At 42.4% G+C, this 27594-nt stretch overlaps 1 protein-coding gene across 1 annotated transcript; it reads right to left on the bottom strand.

Annotated features, from left to right (window-relative positions):
- Nucleotides 1-920: 920 nt before the first annotated feature.
- On the bottom strand, nucleotides 921-27594 carry doc2a (double C2-like domains, alpha). Its single transcript, XM_053866274.1, has 11 exons — nucleotides 27287-27594; nucleotides 20406-20755; nucleotides 17570-17649; nucleotides 16781-16855; nucleotides 16476-16585; nucleotides 13893-14019; nucleotides 12588-12647; nucleotides 6107-6306; nucleotides 3366-3447; nucleotides 3116-3212; nucleotides 921-1983 (listed from the first exon to the last, which is right to left on the bottom strand). Exons 2-11 carry the CDS (start codon nucleotides 20749-20751, stop codon nucleotides 1847-1849), a joined length of 1314 nt encoding a protein of 437 aa, XP_053722249.1. The 5' UTR covers nucleotides 20752-20755; nucleotides 27287-27594; the 3' UTR covers nucleotides 921-1846.

Raw genomic sequence — 27594 nt, 5'->3', positions numbered from 1 at the left:
CCTCTGTTAAGACCATATTTTCTGTCGCTATGTCTAGGCTGGTCAGGATTGTGCTCCTTTCATACCTGACATAATATCCCAGTATCGACAGACTTTCCAGTTTGGAATTAAATCAAAAATGATTTCTACTTGTCAGCAAACTGTCCTCCAGGTGTGTTGAGGAACCAAGAGGTTGAATGGTGAGGAGACAGCACAAGCTTGTAATGCAGGTTATGAGGATCTGATGAAATGGGTGGCTTCCAACCGCCATCCCACCATGGACTGAAGCGGATCCTATTGGCAGAAACTTATGATCACTGAGTTTAGCCCTGCAGCTGTAGTTCAATTAAGACATGTTCTTTTAGCTATAAGTCAAAATATAATTGTTAATCTTTTCTATTGTTGTTCAGCCTCGAGTCACTTCAGCATTTCTTTATGGTAGCGTCTGTTTGTATTGTTTACCTTTATATTATTCTGTGTCAGGTACAAACGGTAATGGGTTTATTCTGAAAAGCCTCTATGTCTGTCATTTTTTATGCACCTTTAGTGATGATGATCAACACAGGCTGATGAGTTGTTTGGGAGGATGGCAGATGTCTCTGAATTGTGGAACAAGGTCAACGTGAAAGAACGATCACAAAGGCCTCGAGACAAATCACAACTATGGCCTGGCCCCAGGAATATATAGAAATGCCTTCTTTAGAGATGATATATGGCGAACTAAAACAAAAAAATATCATTAAATCATTATTTTAATCCAGTAAGATGTATTATTGAGCAAAATATTCTGAGATTTATCTGAATCTAGTTGACTAGTATGTTGCACTCTCACTAGCAAACCACTAGGGGTCAGTGTAGGCTTGTTTTCTATCATTTTGGCGCATTTGGCGCTCGAGTTTGACATCAACTCCATCGTCTATGGAGAGAAGCAACGTCCCCAGTCAACCAACAGTCGAGTAGTTCATGTACAAATGAACGCCACTGGTTTTATTCAGCATGCCTTTTTCCACTGATGACAGATAGAAGCCACAGCTTGTAAAACGCATTCCACAAATAGAACAGTGCTGTGGATGGAATCAGACAACACTGTGCTTTACACCATGTACACATTTTCACGTCAACAGTTCCATTTACCATGCAGCAGATAAGCCTCCCGAACAGCCCCTGCATACACCTGCGCTTGTGCCATTTGATAATTCATGGTTATCTGGAGGAAAAAGATAATACTTGGTGGGGACAACAACATGAGAAAGGGTCGTCCTGCAGCAGAGTTGACTCTTAATTTGCTCCAACAACATCAAACATGCAAGTAATTGACACAAGCCATCAACGTGGAAGAACCCACTGTCTTCATTTTGTGCGCCGTCTCCAGAAAATCGAAGGACAATCACGGCAGTAGAAACATTAATGTCTGACGCCAGCAGCTGACATTCTTCGGAAGCATTATGTGAAAGGTTATTGCAAAGGGACGGGTCGTTGTGCTGCCTGAATTTATGTCAAAGGTTCATGAAAATCTCTTGACAGATTGGTTTGAGCAGGCAAACGTGGCGCGGAGAACGACATGATGGTCCGAGCACGCAGTCACATCTCTTTAATTCTTCATGTTTCTTGCATGTTTGGTTGATCTGAGGTATGATCTGTCCGGACTGGGGCCAGCTGGATGGTTATGGTTGAAATATGCCGGATATTCCAGTCCTCCCCGAAAGGAACGCAGTGATCTAACAGTCAGCGATGCGGCTGTGAATTATTAACTCATTTATGTCTCAAAGTAAATGGAATATCAACCCATCATTATCATGCAGAAAATGCCCTAAGCCATGCTGCAAGACGTCCCGCTGCTCGGCCAGTGTCAGTCAAGAGGAGCAGTTCATTCCTGCACTGAGGATCCGGGCAGCTCGTTGGTCAGCGTGTGCCACCGTTCCACCTTCTGTCCCTTGTTCTTCAGGCAGTCTATCCAGTGTTGCAGGGTCTCCCCTTGTGAGTGGCACCCTAGAGACACGCCACCTACGCACACACACCACAGAGCACCATGAGGGGACAGCATTTCAATATTTTCTTTTCTCTGATAATAATAATGAGAGGTCCAAAAATCCTGGATTCTTCAAGGAAATGTCCTCCCCAGTTCTGGTTTCTTGTGTTTGATGGTGTCAGCGCTTGTGTTTGATGGTCTCTGTGAACTAGTGAGGCTTTTTGCTGTCTTCAGTCAAACATTTGCCATGACTATTCATTCATTTATTTAACCAGTTCATCACTAAACGCTAAAGCATGAACGCAACTGGTCATCTCTATGATATGCTGATCACAAATGTTGCATTATTACATTTCACAACTCGGTTCAAGCAGTCCTCAACAGACCTGCTCTCTGTCTTTGGTTCTCAATATATGGAGACATTTTTAAAAATCTCATACAGATTAAAAAAGAAAGGTTTGTGTGTTTTTAAAGTGATATCGCAGCAACATTTAACACTGCCAGAGCTCATCTAAACCAATCCGGTTACGTGCCGGTTTAGTCAAGGCTGAAAATGTTCATTTCTACTTCTGGCTTCTCACCTCTCTGCGCTCTGTAGAGTTTAATTGATTTAATTTGCTTTAATTTATCAGTGTTCAGGCGTAAGGAGGGCTCTGTCATGACAACACGAATCCCAACAGCTCACCGCAGATCTTCCCTCTTCAACTTGCCCTTTGGCAGTGTGGCACTTCAGAGCACACCTCAGGCCTGTTTTGTTCACTCTGAACTGGGTCACACAGGCGATGTTTCTCAGAAATGTCTTTTAGACGGGCGTTTGCCTGCTTTGCAAGGAGGCATGGAGCTGCAGCTGAATCATAGTGGGAGACTGAGCCATAATGATGTGTTCCTAGCCCTGTCCCTAAGTCACACATTCAAACAAATCCTGCCATGATAAAAACACAGCAGCATTGCTATTATCATACACTTGTTCATTTCCATGTCCAAGTAATGTAGCGTTAAAGTTAAATCCTTTCCCAGAGGAAACTTGGATGGTTAAATCTGCGGCGTATCTCAGCTGTGTACGTTTATGGCGATGATGTGTGAGGCAGTGTCACCCTGGCTCTGGGTGACCCCAAAGCTAATGAGTTCCTCAGAAGTGATGACATCAGCTCGATTTCTGCGACTCACCAATGAAGTCATTTGACTTCCCAATATCGTAGTCCCACACGGTGATCTCTAACGTCTTGGTGGCTAACTCCGAGAAGGAGATCTCGTAAAAGAACTCCTGGATGGAAGGAAGGAGAGTGATGTTACTGAGGCAGAAGGTGCGGCAACAATAATGGGCTGTTTCTCAGGGATGTTGGGGAACCTTGGTACGCTCCATGCATCCGTGCCTTACACTCCGCCAACACACACGCACATGAACCTGATAACCCACCTCATTAAATTCTGGGTTTAGGGTCTTTTTAATGACTGCAGTTTTGTGCTTGGATTTCTTGTGAACGTCTGGCTTCAGGTACCTGTAACAAAATGTAAGAGTGGGTCCTCGTCATTCTCCAGTCGTAGCCTGCTGAGATGAACAATGAGCCTGTCTGGAGCAGACATGTCTGTCTGAGGTCAGGCTGGCTGGAAATGTATCATGTTCTCTCAGACGTTACTTCAGAGGACAGATCTGTGGCAGCCGTGTCTGGGGGAATCACATAGTCATCACAATGTCATCCAGATCTGAGGCAGGAATCTTTGTAAAAAAAGCTTTCGCCAAAGAAATTGTTAGATATTCAGGGATGATTTGTTTTCTATTTTTTTTGTCTCTGACAGTTGGACCCTTCAGCTGTGTGCATGCGAGTCCTGGCTGACCACAGTCTGTGTTTTCGAATGCAGCCTGCATGGTTTCTCTGTGCTACTTGTCATCTACATTCATAATAACATCCTTTGTTGGACTTTTCTTTTTCACAAGTTTGTGTTGGAAATGCGTAGGTTGGGTGAGAGTCTACAACACCAGGTGTACAGAAATATAACGAGATCCTTGATGTAGTGTGCTGCTTGTGCTGCTTTGAGGAGTTTGCCGACTCTGCGCCAGCACTTCAGGTGAAACAGCTGCAGGAGTCAGATGAAAGAATAAAAAGGCTCATATCAGCAGACAGACAGCTCCTTTTTCTGTACTTTCTGTGTGTTATTTCCAGTGGCTAGTGAGGAGCATCTCTCGATCATGGCATCATTTATAATTTAGCCACTCCAGAAAACCCGGGAACCTTGTTGTGGGCAAGGCATTCTTTTTCTTGCTCCCGTTCCCTGTACGAGACCCTACAGGAGTGAGGTCAGTCGCAGCTACATAGGGCCAGAAGTGGGCGCCGCAGAGAAGAGGTCAGCAGTCCATATCTCCATAACCATCACAATGGTGTTGGAGAATAATTTGATAGGTGTAAGGCATCATGTTCTGGGAGAGAGGACGGCATTTTTCTCAGTTTATATATTTGTATTATTCTGTATATGGATGATAAATGCTAAAAGATATTTGGAAGAGCACACACAGTAGTAAATGTAATGTAAATAATGTCATAAAGGCATTTTACTACAATGTATTTGATTTATTTTTACGGACAAGATATACTTCTACACTTAGTGCCTTTTAGAATGCAATTACTATTGGATAATGGAAAGGGACGTATTTTGCTGTGAACTCACGAGGGCCGCATAAATGAAGGCAAAGCGCCATAGTGGCCCCCAGACAAGTCTGTCTTAAGGATGTGGGGGGAAAAAAGGATGTTCATTGAACACAGAATAGAAATATTTCAGATAAAAATGCCAACGACGTGAGTAAGAAATGAGAGAAATAGAGTTAATAAAAAATGTTTTTTTTTAAGAAAATATGTTCAAATGCGTGTTCACAAATCATATTGAATAGATGAAAATGTAACGCGACATTAGAAGACCAAATTATTCCACTACGCTTACAAGAGATTGACTATTATTTCTGTTTCAAAATTCATAGTGTACGGTCAAATTAGTATGGTTCAGCAGCTCACATCTTTTCAACCTGCTGAACTATACGCTTGACTTGAACAATGAGGCTGAACCTGTGGCCTGTAACAGAAAAAATAAACCCTCAACAGCATTGCTCTGATTCTTGTTTCGAGTTTCACTCATATTCTCTGGTTTTCCTCTTCAGACATCACGGAAGTACCGCCACTTCCTGTGACTTGTTATTTTAAATATGTCATTTGTGGCAGTGTCCCTGAGTGAGCGCTCGCCTCACCATGCTTCCACGAGCTGTCATTAAACTATTTGGCTATTTTTAAGCCAGCTGGAAGGAGCACGGCCAAATCTCTACTCACATTTGCTTTCCACCCACCACCCACAGCTCGAGGAGCGTATGTTCCCACACGCTCTCAGACACAACAAAGCATCTGAGCAAAATCTTCTGCCAAAGGGCGAAGATGTGCACACGCATCCCAAATGAAAGACGGTGTGTTCGTGTGGATGTATAAGAGAGATATATGCGTTGGTACGGAGGATGGAAGAGCAGGAAGAACAAGAGTGATCAGTGTGTGAGTGAAGCCAGGATGGTGGCTTGTGTGTGTGCAGCAGGGTTGTTTAGTGATTTACTCTTGCTTGTAACAACCTCAATACCCGAAGGAGCTACGAGAAAACCAAAAGTAGAAATGAAGTGGGATCTTAAAAGCTCCTGGAGATAAGACCTGACGTCAGGTTTGTGTCAGAGCGCATAACTCAACTCTTTTAAAAAAGCTTTAGCCACCAGTTTCCTAATACTGCTGGTGTAGCATAGCACCATCCTGATATCTTTCCATCTAATTTCAGGGCTGTTGATATATCCTGATCACAATCCTGATGTATGTGTATGAGATTACTCAATGGCTTCCATCTTCATGTAAGGCCGTCATCTGTCACTATTACCTTGCAACAGGCTAGCTGGGGTCGTCCATCACTCTGGAGAAGGTGATTCATGGGGTCAATATGAGCCAAGGGCCAGTTTGAGCAAACACACAGGATATTAAGGTGGAGGCGGGAGGGTGGGTCGGCTGAAATTGCTCTGAGATGAGGCCGCTGAAATGTCAATCCATCAGCTGCAGACTGCTTTATGGGCATGTCTCACTATTTGCCAGCATGTTTTACTCAAATTATTTGTCAACGACAGACTTATTTGAGAGTCATCCTTACGTTTTGACATAGGGATCGGAATAGCCGTTGACGTCCATTGCGGCTAGGTGGGCGCAGCGTTTCACCCCAACGCAAAGACCTCCCCGAGACCTTTCCTTGAGTTCGCCCTGTCCATCCTCATCCACGGCCGGAGGGACATACTGGAGGCAGAGCAGCAGACGTCCTCTTTCTTCCAGACTTCTCTGTTGCTCCATCTCCCACTGCAGGGACACAACAGGTGGACTTATTATTTGTGGAGTAAATCTATGGTTTGGTTGAACTTTCATCAGGACGAGTAGTAATATAATCCTTTATACTGAAGTCACACCAGTCCAGGCATCTGTCATGGCCTGGACAAAGTGAATTGCCTCTGACATCGATAATGTAGAAGGAAGTGATCATCCTGGGTTGTTAATGTTCTTTTAAAACGGCCTTTATATACATTCATCAACCGTGAAGGTTCATCTGTGATATTAAAGGCAGACTAAATGGATGGATTGGAGATGAATCTGACAGAGGACTTCATTGAGCTCGCAGAGCAAAGGGCTGCCTGCGACAGAGAGAAGCATCAGCTAAATTGTGTCGCTGCTGGCTCGACTGGTTTTCCTGAGCTAAAGACGGAATTTGACATCAGATGCAATAACACAGTTGACGCAGCGTGACAGGTATTAGAAAGCAAGGGGGAGAGGGCCGATGGAGGAAAGTCAATGGTTAACGTGAACTGTTCAAATGCGTGATTTCATTTTACCAGTTGATCTGATCTTTATCTCTCTCTCCTTTTAATCTCTCCGTCTCTCATTAAGTCTTATCTCCAGGCGAGATGAAGACATGGCACGTCGATCAATATGTCACATTCTTAAACCCCTTCATTCATGGCTCTTCATGTTGCTTTACATTGTCTTGTGGACTCATTTTCTTGCATTATTTCATTCACTTCAATTATGCGTGATCTGAGCATCCGCTTGACAAGGCGCTGGGCATTTTCAAAGGTAGAAATGATGCTGCGGGTGCGAGCGAACGCAGCCCTTCACAGATCAATTGCAGGAGACTCATTAAGAAGAGGAAAATAAATGAGTGACAACTGGTCTCACGGCTGGTGCAGTTGTGGGTGGGAGAAGCAGATGGATGACAGTAGGCGCATGAAACAACCTTGAATGCGATGGGTCACAGACAGACAAGTGCATGAATGCCAACACCCAGTCACTTCCTTTCCACCATCTCTGATGACGGACTGGGTCTCAAACAAGAACAAGTCATGATTCTCTTTGGCTGCAGGGCCTGGCCCGTGCCTCTCTAAAAGATTACTACATGAGGAACAAAGGACGTCGATGCCACAGGGAAGCTTCCTGCTTCACTAGCATTCCAGTTTCCTGCCTCCTTCCCACAGCAGGGAATGTTATTCCCTTGTGGTAAATTTTCCCTCAGTAGTGCCTGCAGGCGGAGAGCAGTGTTTGGAACTCTGCGGGGTTTCTTCCTGCTGCCTCATGTAGTGCCTTCACAGCTTTATATCTGAGGTTTAAATATGCTGGGATTTAAGTTCACAAAACAAAACTCGCCTGTATGGTTCGCCTGTGTCCCATATATGGGTATATACAGTAGTTCTAAATATCTGATGTCAAAAGTGCATTGCAAAGACCATTTATTGGAACTGCCACCCACGCAATGGTGCAGACGCTACAAAGAAATACTACGGTTCAGTATGATATTTCTAGTACACAGAACTCTTAATAATCTTATTATTAATATTTGTGAATCTCATTCAGTCTTTGCTTAATTGGACTGCATATCTTTTCAGAAACTTCAAACAAGTTGGCACGATTGGATTGGTCTTGCCATGTTAACAGCGGTTCAAATTTGGTATTTTCTGCATAACAGAAAATAGAGAAAGATGAACTTTGCATCTGAAATGTCCTCCAATGGTGTAATGAGCCACAATAATGAGCCTGTCTCTTGAATGGCATTTTAAAGAAGAATTTCTTTGCTTTCTTGTATATATTTACCTTTTTCAAGTATATCAGAAATGCATGTGCAACTCCAGTGAGTCATGTGACAGTGATACATTGGTGACACAGTGGAAGGTTAACTGGATTGACATACTATTATGGAGTGATGCTCCATTTACACAGACGTCTGTCAACATTCTTATGAACATTGAAGAGATGAATTGAAAGGTTTAGGATGGTTATCACTGTCATCAGCCGTCTGTCTGCTGCATCTCATGTCTCTGAACAGTTGACTTGAACTATGGACCAGTCTGCGCACATTTCCTAGATGCTATTGAAGGAATATTAGAAAGAATCTGACTAAATGATCATATAGTCACATTCTATTCTCTAAATCATTATACAAACTGTCAGTCCTTTGTCTTTGTCTCTCCTAAAACAGTTGTTTTTCATTGCCTTATTGAAGATTTCACTAATACTTTGACCGTGTTAGAATTTCTTGATGGTCCCTAACTGATGCTGGGTCGTAGTATTAGCGCTGCCTGAGAGAGTAAGTCCGCGATCAGTGAGCTTGGATACTTTCATGTAATGCAACCGATGCTCTGCAGAGTGACCAGAGCCACACAGACGGCATCTGTTCAGTCAGTCCTCAGCTCTTCTTCACCTCCAACTGGAGGCATGGAAGGAGTCAATATGCTTGTTGAAACAAAGCATGAATCCTCACCTGACTGAGATTGGCTCCTGGCATGCTCCCTGGAGACCTGTTATTGTCAGGCTGCATTATGGCCATGTGTGTCGAGAATTGGATGACAGCAAAAATCATTTTGTTGTCAGGAGTCCAAGGGGAGCTTAAGAGAGCCGTGATAGATGTTATTCATAATGGAGTGCAGGGCTTCTATTGCATCTGGTCGCCATAATGGAGGTGCCACATGACAGGGAAGAGGAGGCGCACAATTATCCTACAAATCAGAACTGGGAATGGAGCCGGCAGTTAACATATTTTGCATTTCTATGAGGTGGCGCCGTCACTGCTGGGACTGTGCACTGGGAGGCACTTTGAGTGCCCACATGCATTTACTGACACATGCTTTATAGAGTCAGTTGGTTCAATCCATAAGCCCAGCAATCAACTGTGCGTTACATTTGAAACCGTGGTTCAGTGTCAGTGTCAGAATAGAACTTGAGTTATTTTTGGTTTAGATCTGTGAAAAGTGCTTTTCAATTACATTGACGGTTGCACTGCTTTAGTACAATAAATGTCTCAAATGAAGGGAAGGATCTATTTGGAGTGTGAGGAATAGGTGTGGAAAAGACCTGCTATGTAGCAAAAGAAAGTATTGTTTAATGACACACCCACTTCAAGTCTCGGTCCCTGAAACCACTTCTGTTGTCAATGAATTGCTAAATGACTAAATGATTGATAATTTACATTCTTATGTAATATACATTTATGAGATGCTACTGATGTAAATATACAATCTCATGATTTAAATTCAAGTTTCTTTAGTCTGCCGGAAATTATGGGCTGGAGCAGGAAGTTACAGATGAACCGGTTGACGGTAAACGAGCGTTACTTTGGTTTATTTCTTTGTCACAGCCAAACTGCACAGACCTAACCCTAACCCTATCCCTAACCCTTAATCTACACTTTAGAAGTGAACATTTGAAAAAGTAAAAAAAAAAAAAAAAACGTCATCGCCTGTGTGCGATATAACCATGGACGCATGTGCTTACTAGTAAGTGTCAGTTGGTAAAACATGCGCAATTTCCAGATCCAGTCCCGGAATTTTTGGCGGACCACATCAGGCAGTGACAAACAACAACAACAACAAACATGGAGGAATTCCAAACAAAAGCATCTGTTTGCTTTTGTTCAGGGAAGTTTTTCACTACACAATGGCCAGGGTTTCCACTACTTTTTCCACTACTATTTTCAAGACATTGAAAGAGCTTTCGTTTAAATAAGGTGATATAAAAACTTGAACATAGCCACTAATGTGATTTATTGTGCTATTGTCAAACTGATGCAAAATAAACAATATTTTGTTGTTTAAATGTATGAATATGGGTCCATCATTTGATTCAGTGATATACCAAATTCATTCAAACTGAAAAATGTGGCTTCATGTGGCAAATATTCTTATACCATTAAACTGCGATTAATTGAGTTTAATGAATCACAAGTTCTCTAATTAACTCGATTTTTTTTTTAATTGAATCCCTCACCTAATGAAAACACAAGGAAATTGGAAGAAAATAAACGGAAAATTAAGAAAAGAACATTTGCAACATTTGCCGGCAAGCAGAACTGACTGTAATGTAATGTCTGAGGAGATCATCTGCATCAAACTGGCCCCGCCACTGATAGTCAAGCAACAGCACTGCACACCTCCACCTCACTCACCAGGCTCTTTGCCATGTACTCCGTTGTATACATGCAAACAACATGCCACCTCTTCCATGACCTACATTGCCACCAAATTTGTTCACAGTTTCTCCGCATGTATTACTGCTAATGTTGGTACCTACTGCTGATTTTCCATTTAGACCGCTTCTTTCATGAACAGCTGTTTTAACGCTTCTTCTTCACGTTTCAACGTTTTCATCACCACACATTTTTATGTGAATTCTACTCCAATTGCTCATTTTTCTAGGTTGCTGATATCCCATATGTTTTCTTTTCCTTCATGTTGAACTGAGTATGAGAGCAGTACTTAGATAATTCTGCTGCGTTTTTCTTGTTTTCTGGAATGATTTGATTTATGAATAATTTGCACCCCAGAGTAAGAGTAATGGGCCCAGTAGCAACATTTATACAAGTGACACTGCCAAGACAGATTCTCAACACACATGACCACAATGAAGTGACCGGGGCTTTCAAAAAATTCTGCATTTAACTGCATTGAAAACTGCATTCTAGTGGCCTGGATTCAGGGCTTCACCCAAAACTGCCACTCACGTTAGCCTGGTAGTAGAACTGGCAATGACAGTGCAGTTCGCTCAAACAAAAACTCGCCTCCTGAACACATCCACACCAGACCATGAATGAACTCAAACAGCAAGGTCAGTGGTGCCCATCAGAGCTTTCTCATGTCATATTTAGCACTGCTGGCATTTGTTTACTCCCAGAACAAGCTCGTGCGACGGTTTCTGACAAATTGGGTCAGTGAGTCCTGAGGAGCATTGGTTCCACACATCGGAACGGCATGGAGGGAAACACGTGTACTTCACTAAGAGAGTCCAGATGAAAAAACATCAGATTAAAAAAGGTGTCAAACAGTCTACCACAACCTTTTTAGTGGCAGTTAAGTTTAGCTATAGATTTTTTTTCTCATTTACACATTTTTGTAGGCACATAGACTTCAATATGCGGAAAAAAAATAGTTTTCTATTTAGTATTTATTGTGCATTTGGCATAATTGACGTATTGAATACAAATTTGTCATCCACGTGTGAACTCTTGGAAGGGAGGTCCTCAGAATATTAATATATTACCTTCACTAAGGGGCCTGTGTCCTACTCATTTCAGGAGCTGTTAAGATCATATTGGACCATACAAAACAGCCATCAACGACCACGCCTGCTCCGTTGTGATTGGTCAGGGTCATACATCAATTATTCTTGTTTTTTTTCTGTTGTTTCATGTTTCAGTCATATCAAGTAAGTATACAAACCGTTTCTATCCAGCCAACCTCAATTCATGTGTTGATCAATAAGTCTGGCTATCTGAACAACTTATCCATGTCCTGGCTCCTATGAAACCTTTTCTTCTCCTAAAGCTGGATTAATGCCTCTGAAAATGACGGTGTAAAGTACATACCAGTGGCAGGGCTTCAGAGTACAGTCACCTCAGAAGATTACAAACAGATACCCATCTCATTCTAATAAAACAGAGACTGAATCAGAGTCTCCATAGAATGTTTTTTTTTTAATTGCAAATACTTTCTAAGTTACGATATTGAACCAAAGTCTCACTATCTAAAAATGTATTTTATCGGTTGTTTAATCCTTTGTACGTCTTACAATTGACATCAATGTGGCGCTGAGAAGGTGAGCCGCTGTAAAACAGCTAATTGCAAGGTTTTGACAGTTCATTTCCTGTCCCTCCTCCTCCAGCTGAACACATTTATTTCACACACACACACAGGTGCTTTGAAACATTGTCATCTGTCTAGATTATTGTCAACACTGCCTTCAAATGAAACACTATTTCCACTCTGACTTTATGCGCAGTCCCAGCTGGGAGATGACGATACGGCAACAGTTAAATGTTTAAAGCAAATCAATGTGTTGTGCACATAACTTAAACAGGCTCTCCTCGCTGCAGCTCATTTGTCTCCGCCGACCAACCTCACAAACAAGAATGAATCTTCTTCATTATTTAACAGTCTGTTATCGTGCCCTCTCACCTCACCTCCTTCCTACTAATGTTCCACCTCCCTTACGCCCCACATGTTTTGCTCAACTCTTTACACTCCACCAAAACTCAGCCAAGATGTAAATGTCAACATGGGTGATGATAACGGATGAGCTGACAATGGTAAGGTTGCTTTGGTCACCTCTCTCAGGTAGCAGGAGATTCCACGTAACGCCGTGCTCATCGCTGTTGGCGAGGGAAGCTAGAAGAGAAGAGGGGAGACATCCTAAATGACACATTCTTCCTGACTGACTGATCATAGCAGCAGTGCAAGATGGATGGAGGAAGGACAATGTGTTGCACAGAGGAGGCAGAGGCCACTTTGAAAATGACAGAGCGGCCACCGGCTGCCAGGATGACAGAACCGTTTGATCGGTCCGTGGCCAGCGGCCCCCGGTGGCCAGCTAATACCAACAGATCTTGTGCCTCATAAAGAACAAAAAACCCTCCTGCTCCCATCTCTTTTCACACAAATGCCCCCTGCTTCGACAGCTTTCAATATTTAATCCATTTGTTTGTCATCTCTTGCTCTGTTGATCCCCCTCCACTCCGCTGCTACTTTTTATGTCCCTTTAATGCTCAGTCTTTGTAGCATTTTACCATCTGACCCTGCCAACATTCAGCTAGAGTAAGGGCTTGTTTGTGCTATTCACGAAAAGTTTTGATGTTCTATTTGTTGTCATCCCAATGCTTTGACCTGCTGAGTAAACAATGGCCATGGAGTAGTGCGTCACTTTACCAGTGAGACTACCTTCTGTTGCAAATCAGAATGAATGGAAATGTCTAGTGTAAAGGTAGTTGTTTGCAGATACTGTGAGCAACAGTTACAGTAGTTAAGTTCTGTTTTGGATCATATGAGTGAATAAAAAAAAATAAAAAATAAAAAAAAAAAAATATATATATATATATATATATATATATATATATATGGCTAAAAGGTTATCGATGGAAGTTGTAGTTCTTGCAGTTCAGGCACTTTGGATAAGTTCATAATGGCCCTTGAAGTGTGAAACTCCAATTATTGCAGGGGTCACAACAGTCTGACGAGGATTGAGAGGGAACCAAGTTTAGGCTTTTTAAATTTGTGGCTTCATGGATGGGAGAATGCCTTTTTCACAGTCGTGGTGATTTTCAGCTGAAGGCATGTTGTTGCAGAGCATTCTATTTTTGTCACCTCGTCGTTTGTTTTTATTTTATACACTTCCAAGTGTCAGGAAATCAAATTACTGACAACTCAACCGCCTCTGTCTCTGCTGTGCTGCGATCTCCGATGTCTGTCTTTGCTTGAGAATACGAGGCTGTCTGGCAGACAGGCTAATAAATTGGTTATTACTGCTCCGTGCAGACATCCCTCCTCCATACACATCATTTCAACTTCCTCCCGCCCATCAGTCCGTCTCCCTTATCTGTCCTCGTGTTTACTCTACAGCCAGTGCTCTGTCCTCACGGGAGGTGGATGCTCCAGACAGATGTTGAAGTGTTTGGTCTGGTCAGGCTTCACACGGCGCAGCGCCACTCGCGATTCCCCAATGAACTCATTATGTGTCAACTTGTCTTCATCGCACACAGACACCCTGAGAGGAGGAGAAGGGAGACATAGGTGGGAGGAGAGAAGAAGAAAGTTGCCGCAATTAGGGAAAAACTGATAAATACCTTCAGGCCGAATTGAACTTAAACAAGCGGAAGCACATGCGAGGTGAAATGAATCGGCCTGGCTGTGGGCAGGAAGAAAGCAAGTGCACTGCGCAAAGTGGAGCTAATCCATATTGATGGAGGCATCAAGACTATTTAAACCTGCCGTGATGTCTTTCCAAATACATCAGTGGGTGGCAGGGAAGCTGCGTATTGACGACTAAGAACAAGGGATGAGATGATGTTGGAGTCGGAGAGATGAAAGGATTTCACTGCAAATTCGTGTATCTGAGCCAGAAGCCATTCAGGTTACAAATGTGAATTTCCACGGACGGAGCCGGAGAGTTGGCAAAGTAGAGGAGAACCAAAATATCTCATGATCATTGCTGAATAGAAGGAAAGCACAACGTCTGCTATAGAGTAGGAATGGCGAAGTCAGTGTTTTGTGCACTTTTAATTTAGTTAATGATCAGTTTTCACTATTTCTATGCTTCAGAATTTAGGAAACTTGTCAATTTATTGTGTAAAATAGCAGAACCAGAAAAGCACTCGCTCGTTTCACATGACTATAAAACAAAGTGTACAATGAAATCCATAGAACATCTTCCATGATTGAATTGTCATTGTGCTTACACATCACTACATCTTTTTTTTGGCTCACAGCAAAACAAAAGGTACCTTGACCAGATGTTGAAAAAAGACAAATACAGTGCCAGATCCAAACCACCATACCACACCATTGACGTGTGTGATTTTTTATTTATTTATTTTTTGTATTGTAAAGAACGGTGTCAGTTTGTGTTGCAAGCTTTTCCATGGGATAGTTTGCCACCTTTAAGCCCGAGATTTATTTTCCTTAGCCGAATTTGGTTTTTGGAGTGACACCATTTGAATTATTTTCTTGTGTTGGTCTGAAGGCTGTGATATGAGAGCGTTCAGAAGCCAGACTCCAAAAGGTCACGGCAATGTAACACACTCATAATCCAGAAAACCATTCTGAGCCAAATACAAATAGACTGAGGGAGGGTGTTTTCAAATGTATTTCCACCATAAAACATTCCACTCTTATTGGCAGTATACATTGACTAGTCCCACAACACATGTTGGAAACCTGATGACATCGCTTCACATAAAAAAAGAAGAATATATACTGCAAAGGAAGTAAGGCAAGTAAAACTGCTGATGGTGCTTCAAGGATAGAAGAATACATCCTTAGTCTTATGAGGCAGTGTACGCGGTAAAGGTGAAAAAATAACTTCTGTTTTCTTTTCATATTAATGCACTGACAGTTAATGACTTTTCACTGAACATGAATTGAGTTTCACACTGCTCAAAGATACAGTAACCCCATAGGTTGTTTACATTTTACATAATACCATAACCACCTGATTATAAAACTACAATTTCATTTGATATTTTTATTTATTTATTTAACTATTTGAAGCACAATTCAGGATAAAAGAACAGCCTTCACTTGACTCATTCACTTAGAGTTGTAGATAAGATAATTCAAGAGAGAAACTCACTGGCTTTTAAAATAAAGATGAAGCATTAAACGTTTTTCTACGTGAGTAATGTGGCTGAAAAGATTCAAAAATGGCTAAAAACTGACAAGTTCTCTGACGAAGTGAGGAAGTGAAGCACTGAGCAACAGACCTGGAGGATGTTGTCTAATATGGAGATACAAAGGTCAAAGTGTCAACAGAGCCTTTGAAGAGGACCTTGTGATGGAACAGGTTGTTTGTTACCATCGTGTCACGCCAATTAGGTCATGTGACGTACTGTACACAGACAAAACAGCATTGAAAAATGAATGATACATTAGTTGAAAGGTGAAATGTGAAAAGCTTTCTTGTTTCTTAATTTTGAACTCCTCTGCTCTTAACACACCAGTGAAGGCTGGAGGTGGGTCTCTACCTGTAATTTCCCCTGAGAGTGAAACCATCAGTCGCATTATAATTTCACTCCCACGTCTACCGCTGCTAACTTTTTATTCACAGGCGGAAACATTTCACAGCTTTGGTCACCACTGGGGGGGTCAATGAAATTAAAGACACCCTGTGGTGCCTCATCTGACCTCAATCTGTCACTGCAAGTTGACAAGAGGAAAAGGAAGAAGGCAAAGAATGAGATAGGGTGTTGGAAGAGATGGGGAGATGTTTTGTGATTGTTGTGGACAGTTGAGATGTGTGAACAGTGCACAATGGAGGTGGTGTGTCAGAGAGGGAGTCAGCAGAGATAAGGAGCAAATGGCAACACATATACATGGAGAGCAGGTTGTGTGCGTGGTCTGAATGGTCAGAATTAAAAGAAAACGATAAATCTGTCCGAAACAGAAGGCAGTGGAGAACACAGGAGACAGGAAGTGAAAGCAAGAGTGCCAGCCTGTTTGCTTTACCTGAGTGTTTTGCGATACATGTCTTCCTCTGTGATTCCACAGTAGGTGAGCGTCTCATTCCACACTGGGTTCAGGGTGTTGCGAACAATCTTGGTTTTCAGTTTATTTGCCTGCCGACGGCATCATAGAGGATTGAAATCAAACACAAGTTTTCCTATCTGCAGCAAGATCAATTTCTGTGTCGCACTCTATTGCGTCGCATCTGGTTTTTACAGTGCAGCTTTGAATTTGGCTAAGAGTTGAAAAGCACTGGCCGTCGGAGCAATACAGGAATACAGAAATATTTGGTGAGAATGAAGTCCAACCTTGCAGGCTCCCGGGAGGAGATGCAGCTTGACGTAAGGATCAGCCAAACCATTGAAATCCATGGGCTTCAGGCCCTTTGAAGCAAGAGAGAGGTGATAGAAAGGAGGAGTTCAGTCGAGTGCAGATGTTTTTTAACAGCTGACATGTGCAGTGCTGAAGAGCAGGTTTACAAACTGAATCTGAAGCACAAAGACAGGTCATCAACGCTTCATGGCACTCATACTTATTTGTAGCATGGCATCAAATAGAATTCTATTTTAATACCCTCCAGGGCTGCATATATTTGGTCGTAAAAGCCGTTGTGAGAGGTGCTGTGGAGGTGTAGCAGAGAGATGTGACACATTATTCACTAATCCAATTTGAATATACGGCCCCACGAATTTATCCGAACCAAAGGAATCACATAACTGAGATGTTTCACATTCAACTGATGTAACAGATGGCAAGCACTCAATTTTCATCATCACGGAAACTGCATACCGAACTGGAAAAAATGATTCATGACGATATTCATGAAGATATCTTCTACATCCTGCTGTGACTTCCCAGGGGATTCTTTTAAACCAGTGACAGTCGCGGGGGAAGACAATAAAAAAATGAAGCTCTGCGCTCCATCCTTGAGTGTTAGCATGCACATGCAGTCACACACTAAGCAAAACCAGGAGGTATCCGAATTTAGGTTTGACTTACAGTGGAGAAGCATGCATTTTATAGAAGCTTTTACTTTCAGGTGCTTTGAACAATGCAACGAGATTAGAAGCTGAAGCTGTGTTTTGAGTGATGGGTACCTTTGCTCTCAGGACGGTGCAGTGCAGCGAGCTGGTGGCTCTGTCATACAGCAGGTCAAACTCAAGCGTTCCCAATGAGGCTGAGGACAAGAACACACATCTAAAACGTTCCTTCCTTCAACATCGTTTCATAATTCAAAGTCGTTGTTGTGTTGATTCCAAACAGGAATATTAATAGCAAATGTATTTTAATCACATCTCCGGCATTACGAACGTGAACGACGTCCAGGATCATCAGCTGTGGATTCTGACTCATTCAAGAAGATTTCACGATTATCGCCGAATCTCTGTTTGATCCTCTTGATTCTTGCTGCGTGAATAATCCTCTCCACGCTCTGAAGGCTTAGAGGGAGCTTTGGAGAACCTTGTATGGACGCCTGCTTCTCAAAGCTGAAGGATACTGTGCTTTGTTTATTAATGTCAGGATTACACAGAGGGTTTTATATTGGTGGTCAACCCTGTCTCATCTCTGCATCTCTAGCCAAATAACTCCAGGGGTTCCCTGGGTTCGGAGTATTGATCCAGGGCTTTTAATCACTTCCATAGGTGAGGTCTGTTATTTCTATCCTTTGTTTTGATCGCCAGTCTCTTCAGTTGTATTCATCCTTGCAGTGTACAACACAAAAGTTTGCATGCACATTTCTCTTTCTTCTCTCCACCACACACGTGTTTGCAGGCATTAAAAGACCAGTGTGGCATTTCAGAGCCTTTTGTAAGGAAGCTACTCTTCTCCATTCGCAGACGTGTGTGTGGGGTTGGATCAGATCTGTGTCGCCTTCAAGCTTTTGCATCAGAGGCATTGATTATTTTAAATGTCGCGAATACACAAAAGAGTTGTTGTTATTGACCAGCAAGACTTTTTTTTTAAGATTCAGTGACTCTTTTTTTGCTGCCCAGCCGTACATTTCATACTCAGCCATCACAGAAATATATCTGAACACAAAGCCACCTGCAGCAAGTCTTTTTTGTCCTGCTACAATAAGTTGCGTTAATTATTCAAATTTCATTTTACTTGTGTTTATATCGCACACACAATATTCTCATTGAGCCTTTTGAGTTCTTAAATCTACATTCACAGAGCATTTCATTATTTTCCCTCCGGGGACATCTTGTTCTGGCCTGCAAACACAATGCATTACAAGGTGAAATCTGTGTATAATTCGGTGTTTTCATTGAGTTGAACACGACACAGACGCACATGCTTGCGGAGACGATGAAAAAGGGAGTCGCTGTGGCAGGATTTGCATTTGGAATTGCAAGTCAGATTTTGCCAGTGTTTAGCTTCACAGCGTTTGTTAAATCAACACAACTCATTTTAACATGTAAAGTCAGTGTAAGTGTTGAGCAGCGTCACTCTCAAATGTGGGAAGCCTGAATCTCAGCTGGAACAAGTAGAACTAGTTCAGATGCCACCAGTATGCTCTTCATATGCTTCGGTATAAAGCTGAAGATGAAATAGAAAAAGCAGTCACTGAGAGCTTATCAGCAGTTTGCATGACTGTGAATCATAAACTGGTTTTTAATGAGAATGAATTGACTTAAACAATGAACATAAAAATAAATGAATAATTTTCTGCCTATAAATCATACTGCTTTGACAAGCGATAAGAAGCTAAGCAGCAGCAGGAAACATGTGTTTTGTGGTTGTTGTCATGAAAATGGTAGAAAACACAGATGGACTCAAAACACAGAAACGTGTCGGGTTAAATCCTCATCTGAATAATCTAAGCTTGTTTACACTCTGAAGCAGAAGCATCTTGAGGCCAATTAAGTCAAGCTTGTGGGTGATTTGTTGTGTACGTTTCATGCTTAGAATATAAGCATATAGCTCACCAACTGCATTTGGCTCTGTTTCAGAGAGAAAAAAAAAAAAAAAAAAAAAAAAAAAAAAAAATATATATATATATATATATATATATATATATATATATATATATATATATATATATGTCAAATTATCATTTCTTTTCACCCTTTAATTTGAAAAGTTGGGTCATTAGATGGTTCTTTATTTGCAACATTTCATGACTATTTACATTCTCACTGAAGACATTGAATTCAGAATTATGTCGTAACTAAAGAAGAAAGTTACCTATATTTGATTCTTCAAAACAGCCACCCTTTGCTTTGATGAAAGCTTTGCTCACTCTTGACATTCTGGCAATGAGCTTCATAAGGTCGTCATTTGAAATGATTTTCCAACATCATGTAGCTCATTCAGAAGGTCAAGGGTTTGCAGCGCTCCCAACAAAGCAAATGGTGGCTACTTTGAGTCATCTAAAATATGAAACAATCTAATGTAATATAATTATATTATATTATATTATATTATATTATATTATATTATATTATATTATATTATATTATATTATATTATATTATATTATATTATATTATATTATATTATATTATATTATATTATATTATATTATATTATATTATATTATCTACAGTATGAATCTACACTGTGGAAAGTAGCAAGTCGAGTAGCGAGTCCAGACTTTGGCCTGGTAGTGTAGGTCAAACGACCAGTGGACCAATGCCAGCTAAACTAACTGTGTTGGGTTCCCCCACTCTGACGTACCCTACGTGGTCCATAGAAAAACTGCATGAGTCACCTCCATAAAGATTTTGGGGTAGCAGATGTGGGTCAGCATGATACCTTAGCACCACAGATAGCTAGACGTAACTTTGGTCAATAAAAGTATGGAATGCTGATCGTATCTGATCGTATCTGAACCACCATCAGATGTTGATCAACGTTCAACATTTCCAGATGAAGGGAACCTTTATTTCAGTGCAGTGATGATACCGTATGATAAGTCAGGTAACTCACTGTTGTCATCGCTGTCACAGCTGTCAATCTCAATAGACGTATCCATGCTGCTCGTCGCTGACAGTGAGCCTCCACCAGCCGTTGCCCCGGGTAACAGCGGCGACAACAGGCCGCTACTCCCTCCCCCTGCTCCAAAGGCGCCTCCACCTTGACCCCCAGGACTGAGCGCAGTGGGAGCTGCCACTGTGTGATTTGGTGAGAGTGGCTCTGAGAATGAGGAAGTGGGCGAGAGGCGAGGGAAGTAAGCAGAGATTTGGCGGATGGGACGAATGGGACCCGGACAGACATCGATGGCCATATGCTCCTGGATGGTGATGGCTAAACTTTTTCCCTTTCGCACAGTCATGGGGCTGTGAAAAGAGAAACATCACAATGTTACATGAAGTGTTCACACTTTCTAACTAGGGGATGAAAGGAGCCGCAGCTACTTTGAAAGTCTTTCTCTGTCTAAAGTCAAGCATCACTCTTAAGAGAAGCAGACATTTCTTGTGAGATATCAAAGCAGGGGACGTGCACACATTTGCATTTCAATTGAAGACTTCTAAATAAATTCTCAGCGATGAGGAAGATGAAGGATAACGGTTAATAGGGGTCTCCCCGAATGACCGAATGAGTTGAGTGGGTGAGCGGTTAGGAAAAGAGAGAGACAGGGGGAGGAAGTCTGTGGGGGGGGGGGCGGTGCAAACGTTATATAAAGCGAACCTCAATGCTGATGTATTTCTCTCATCCCAAAATAAACAGGAGGGGGGTGGATTACAAATATTTTTTTTCTCTTGTGTTTTCTGAAGACCGTGGACCGAGAGGAGGCGTTCTGTCCTCAGTGCCAACAATCCAAAGCCCCCCTTGTCTACCTACCACAGCCTCTAACCAGCAGTGAGCAGGGTTGTTTCTTTGTAAACATTCTGAACCACTTCGACAACTAAATGCCTCTAAATACATGGATGTGAAATAGTTTCCTTGAGTGATAGTTTGAGTGACTGAGAGTTGGAGTGAGTTCATCTCATGTTGATATAATCTCATCGCTCTTCCAGGAATTTGGAAGTCAGTACTAGTTGATAGTGAAAACTGCTTGAGGAATATCAAGGTGTTCCACCAGTGATGCGACAATTTGCATTTTAACAGCGATCCGATCCTAATACCTGAAATTGAATATGAGTCGATTCCACACTATTATTCTGTTTGCTTCAATATTATCATCATAATTGTTGTAACATAACTGTATGAGTAATATCGTAATAGGAAAGACAACTTTGAAGTCTGAAAAAGACAGGATCTCCCATCCTAAAAACCCATTTGCAGATTTGGCAGTACTGTGATGGTTTCAAATGAACTGTCAATTTTTTTTTTAATCCAAAGATATATAGAAAAGGAAAATAAAATACGAGAGGATCCTTCTTCCAGTCTGTGAAATCAGACACAGCGGTTCTTGTTTTTTCAAATGGCATGTCTGTGAAATAAAAGAACACTGACATGAGGCTGACATCCAACTACTCAACTGATTTAGTTTCGCCAAAACTCAGTGCAATAGTTTGAGAAGCAAGAGCTTCCACTGTGATGTCTGACTGGACATGCAGGAGAGCTCGTCCATTCTCTCTCCTGCATGAGATGGCTGTCATGTTTTTTGGGTTCTTACCGACTCACAAAGCAATGAGAGCGCGGGATTTATCCACAGATTAATATTTGTTTGACGGTATATCCTCCTCCAGATACCCAGAAGCGTTTCCACAGTATGCCGGAAAAGTCCAACTTTCTATAGTTGGCTAAAGATATAATGTCTATACTATATTAGGACTGTGTATTGCCAGGTATCTTGTGATACCATACAAGTACCGGTACAGGCGTGGTGATGCAATACTTTGCAATACTGTCAGTTGAACAATATATTGTAACATTTGTTAACAAGAGCCATCATTTAAAGGGAGAAAATCACATCATCTAGTACAATAGTGCATGAAAACAAGTTTCTTTTTAAGAACTTCCAGTCCAGTTAGACGTTCAGTTAAATGATGCAGTCAAACAGAGGAATGAACAGTTCCCTTCACCAACAAAATAACTCCAGTGCGCAGAAAGATAATGATATTAGTGGGGATGCTCTGATCAGGATTTTTGCTGCCGATCACCGATATCGATCACATGGATTGACAATGAATTTGTATCATATCATAATGATGAGACCTTCTGTGTACATGATGTGAACAAATAATCTTTTTAATTCAGACACATTTTAATATACCTCTTTAGGGTGGCAAAAATACAAAAACCTTGCAGAATCCAGCAATTATTCTGTCAAAAGGACCAACTGAAAAACATTTTATTTGATGTGAGACGTTGCTGGTGAATCTCTAGAGACTGTGCTATGTCCCTGAAATATTTACATACTGTAGCGGGACTGCGAGACACAGTGCACTGCATCTGTGAAAGTTGCCACTCTGGATGTTTTTAAAAGTTTCAGATTCAGGTGGCTAACAAATGCTGCGCCTGACTCCAGAACGGCGACGGATCTGGTCGTTTCTGTTTCCGTCTCCGCGTACACCACCTGGTCATCTAGCTCGGTTAAATTAATAATTATTTCTTGTCATTCTGAATGTCACGCTCAGACTTGTGGATATTACACAGCATGCTGCTGAGGAACCAGTGGACTCACTCTCATGAGCCCGAAAAACTCTCTGTGCTCCGTCAAGTGCTGCCGCTTTAAATGGCGTGTTTCATTTGGAGGCGCTTCCCTGCACAGTATTTTCCTGTGCATGTGCTGCAGGATGCAAACTTTGCATGACAGATTGAAACAAGCTCCACATCAGACATGCCGCTGCTTAGTCAGCAGCGAGTCGGGAGGAGCGGACGCATCACAACCAGCAGGGCTTCATCAGAACGCCGGTTGTCACATGTGATCGGTTGTTGTGATCGGCAATGACAGGTAGTGATCGGCATTCACAATCTCGCTGAAACTGACCGATCCCTAGATATTAAATTAAACACGTCCCAAGTGCAGTACTATATCCATGTGGCCATGTATTAAATATCAGTATGGCTGACTTAACATATGCAGACAATATCTCACAATCAAGTATAGCGGGTTGAGTATCCAACACAGCAGTTTCACCCTCCAGTGCTGCTACTGTAGGTGCACGCATGGTCAATTGTTCAAACTGTGGAATGGGGCTTCTGGAAATGTATTTTACATTTTGTTGTCAGCCACTGAAAGGGAAGCACAGACTCAAGCATGGATCAGAAATCTAATTGAATTGAATTGCAAATTTCTGACCCTACATTGGTGTCAGAACCCAACACATCCTGATTATGTCCAGGATACCTCAGCTGGCTTTTCTCGAAGAGCAGGAGCTGCCTCTGCTCTCTTGGCTTATGGAGCACCTCATATCTTATGTTCTGTCTGCTCCATCGTGCTTACAGTTCTGATACTTGTAGCCTGAGCTTTACCCTGTGGCTCAGCACATGACTGAGGAAATACTTGGCCTCATTTACCCACATTTCCTCTTTGGTGAGGACAGCCAATTTCAAAGGAAAACCACCTATTTGGACCAGAAACAGACCAACAAGACTACATCATCCACAACAACAACATCAGGTGAGATGCTTGACGGCATGATCCGATGTGCCACTCTCTCCTAGCATAGGTATTTGAGCTTATCCCAGCTCGGCCATAAGAGGGGGTGGACACTTTGTGGTGAATTTAGGGTTATTAATCTGTGATCCAGGCCCCATGGGAGATGGCCAGAGAGGGAACCCTTTTCAAACGACAAACTGTATGGATCATTTAATGTTAAAATGCAAGTGGGGTGAGGGGAATGACTGGTAACTGGCGAAGGATGAAGAGCATTATTAGCTGCGGTGACTGTAGCAACACGTCTGTCCACACTAATCTCTTCAAACATACATCTTCTGCTTCTAAAGAGAGCCGAAAGATTTGTCACTGAACCTATTGGTGCAATGAAGACAGCTTTTCTTTGTCAATATATCCAAGGACACCATCAGAAATTGCCTCAGTCTGTTGACCTTCAGCAGAATTACAGGTAAGAAGAGTCATTCATCATGTGAAGTCCCTGCTGTCAGCTCAACAGGAGATGGAGCACATCGTGGAGCAAACAGTGTTTCTTGGCTGAAGATGAAACAAACATCTGACTGTTGCCTGCCAACTGGTGAAGTCCTTTGACGATAAAAGCCATGACGTTCTTCCGGCTCGGGAAAGTGGAACGCTGGATTTCTCAGCTGTTATTTGAGAGAGACACTATCAGCCTCTCAGTGGATCGGAGTTAATGGTACCTCCAACAACCGACCACGAAAGTCAATCAATTCACACAGTCGCCCTGCTTGCCCCATGTACTGTAAGAGAGAATCGTCAACTTGTTTCCATCCTCAGTCTGTCAAAGCTTCTACTCTGTCGATTTCTGTGGGGGAGTAGTGATTGATTTTTCCCTCACTGCTTGCTGAGGATGATCATTTTAACCTGAACATAGCGTGACTAAACCTTTCACTGTGTTGGATACTCCTGTAAAAAAATCGATGCATTTTAAGCTCTCCCTTCCCACAACTACTTTAAAAGTGTTTTTAGAACATTAATTTGGCCTCAAATGCTTTTAGAAAAAGGACAGACGCCATTCCTCTATGTTTATCTGCTTTTAGCGCGGGATCAAGAGTGCAGGAAGCATTATGCTGCGAGGATCTTATTTTCTATATTGCCTTTGGACCTGTGCTTCCAATAGGTCGCTCATTGGTTACTCTTGTCTGTACATGCTGTCAGCTTATGAATCATCTGAGAAGGTATTTTGGCCTTGGTCTGATATGAAGAACACATTCATATACATGCAATTTGCGTTCCACTTCCGGTTGAGGTTGATGTCACTTTTACTATGTCACTATCCATCTATATGAACCTCTATTTGCTGTATTTACTTCTCTCATATATTTTTGGGAGATTGCCTCCCCGATTTATATCTTAATGTGTCTAACTAAATATACTTCTACAGAGATGATAAGATGCAAACAAACTTGAAGACACATAACAAGCCAGCTATCACTGAGGCTTTGTCGACTCATCGAGTCCGGTTACACTGCTCTGTCTGGTTTAAATATGTGATTTAAGTGGACATTACTGTTACATAATGCAGAAAAAGCAACATCACGTCATCCTAAACAATCGTTCACCAGGGACAGATCAGACTTTCATTCAAAATTGGGTTGGAGGAGACAATGCCTTCAATGCATAAGATGTGTTGTTCAAACGGTTTAGTCTATTATGAACCCAAGCTGGCTTCAAGATCACTCTTTATTTTAAGAATATAACTGACTTTGTTGTGCGTAACACTGCAGTATATTGTTAGTGTAGTAGTTGTGTTCATCTGCTGCCGTGTGTAAAGGGACCTGAACAAAAATGAGTGATTATCTGAAGGACATGAGCATACAAGAAGAGCGACTGAACGTGAAGCGATTAAGTGAAAGTCTGGGCGATGTAGACGATTAGGATTTAATGAAAGATGAATTTTCCTGCGTGGCTAGATTACTCTCACGGTCCTCACACAGAGGCTGAAACCCTTAGAAAACGTGTTTCCAGCAGCTCATTAATTCACACACCAGCAAGCACACATTATGCAGCTGTTGCTTATATGTAAGCAAGTGTGTGTGTGTGTGTGTGTGTGTGGTGATGTGATGTGCGCCGTCAGTTGCCTCCCAGTCCTGACAGATGTGGCTGTGAGTCGGAGCGGGCCCGGCACCAGCAGCTCCAGCAGCAAACATGCAGCCTGGAGACCTGTTGGTGGCTCACAGCTCACGGGAACGCAGCGGCTCCCAGGGAGCTGATGATTGATCGCTCTTATGATGCCAGCTGGAATTTCTCTCTCATCTTCTAGTTTCATCATCATCTCTGGGTTGTGACATTAACGTAGCCAGTAAAGAGCTGGGTTTTCATGGGCTCTCGTCGGACTCTGACTATCCCGTGGACCTCATCTACATAATGTCTCTCTGCCAAGGATAATGGTTCAACTTGTCCTCGGCTCCTATGGCAACAACCCTCTGGCTGTTAGTTGCGCAACAATTTACACTATTGTATCATGCGTTGCGTATGGCGTCTAACAGAGGGTTAAAGGGTTTCCTGCTCTGAGAGGAAGGGATGAAGCTGCGAGGAGCTGGCAGTCAGGAATATGCGACCTCTGCTTTTCCTGTTTTAGCTCCTTCACTTTAAATTAGAGTCATATCACAGACTTGGATGCCCCCTCCCCACTTATCGGTTCCCTACCTTCTCACTCCCCCCTTCAGGGTCTGCTGTTCTTATCCTCCTGCCTGTCTTTCGTTTTTATTAACTCACAATCTGTTGTCCACCATTCTACCGCTTGTAGGTGTGTGGACACAGGTTTCCCACTTCTCTTGTGTCCTACATGCAACTGGCCCCTGCAGCGGGTTGGTTCACCTTTAAATAACAAGCTGCTGGCTGACAGGCAGATGATACGGTACAGTGTAGCTTCTCATTAGAGCTTGATAGTCAGTGCATCGTTCCTGACCCGCCTCAGTGACAGTGAGCCCTTGTCAATTAGAGCCAAGTTATTTTCAGACATCTAGAGATGTGAAAACTTCATTTGTGTGGGCGCGCAGGTGAGTGTCAGATGTGTGACAGAAATGTGAAACAGCAAACAGTGCCAGTCACATGTTGCACCCGTCGGCTGGCCGAGAATAAAAGAGGACTAATCCCTTGTCTGTTGCTCTCTGCATTAGCTCCTACTGTCGATCCCATGCTCAAAAAAGCAGTCAATCGCCAACAAGTTTATCAAAGAATGCCATTTTGCTTCAGTTTCCCGAGTGTAGGTGTCCAGAAGACAAGTGAAATAAAGAAAAGAAGCAGCTTCAGTCAGAAGGATAATGGAGCGTCTTCTTACCTCAGTGATAGCGCAGAGAGAGAAACTCCTCATAAAAAAAGAGAGGGGATTCCAGAGCGGAGCGGAGAGGAAAGGAAGACTAACAGGTGCTGAGAGGAGTGCCGAGCGGAGACAGGAAGAGGGAGGAAGAGCCGGACTGAGCGAGTCCCCTGTTAACCATTAAATATTAAATGCAAGAATAGTTCAAGTTGATATGAAAATGAGGAGCAGAGGGGAGATGGGAGAGCAGCATGCTGGAAGAGAGAAGAGGAGGACGGAGAGAGAGAGGGGAGTGGGAGAGACAGAGAGGCAGCGGGAGTTATTCCTTG

Source organism: Synchiropus splendidus, chromosome 5, assembly GCF_027744825.2.
Source record: "Synchiropus splendidus isolate RoL2022-P1 chromosome 5, RoL_Sspl_1.0, whole genome shotgun sequence".
NCBI classification, from domain to species: Eukaryota; Metazoa; Chordata; class Actinopteri; order Syngnathiformes; family Callionymidae; genus Synchiropus; species Synchiropus splendidus.
Note: the sequence above shows the minus strand (reverse complement) of the source record. Positions and strands in the feature narration are given on the sequence as shown.

What these genes read in the sequence shown, in the direction of transcription:
- doc2a (XM_053866274.1), bottom strand. Translation starts at nt 20,751, where the DNA reads ATGACTGTGCGAAAGGGAAAAAGTTTAGCCATCACCATCCAGGAGCAT. An exon ending in CTGTGACAGCGATGACAACA is followed by an intron (nt 17,650 to 20,405) that starts GTGAGTTACCTG and finishes TCTTGTCCTCAG; the next exon opens with CCTCATTGGGAACGCTTGAG. An exon ending in TCTCCTGCTACCTGAGAGAG is followed by an intron (nt 6,307 to 12,587) that starts GTGACCAAAGCA and finishes GTGTCCCTGCAG; the next exon opens with TGGGAGATGGAGCAACAGAG.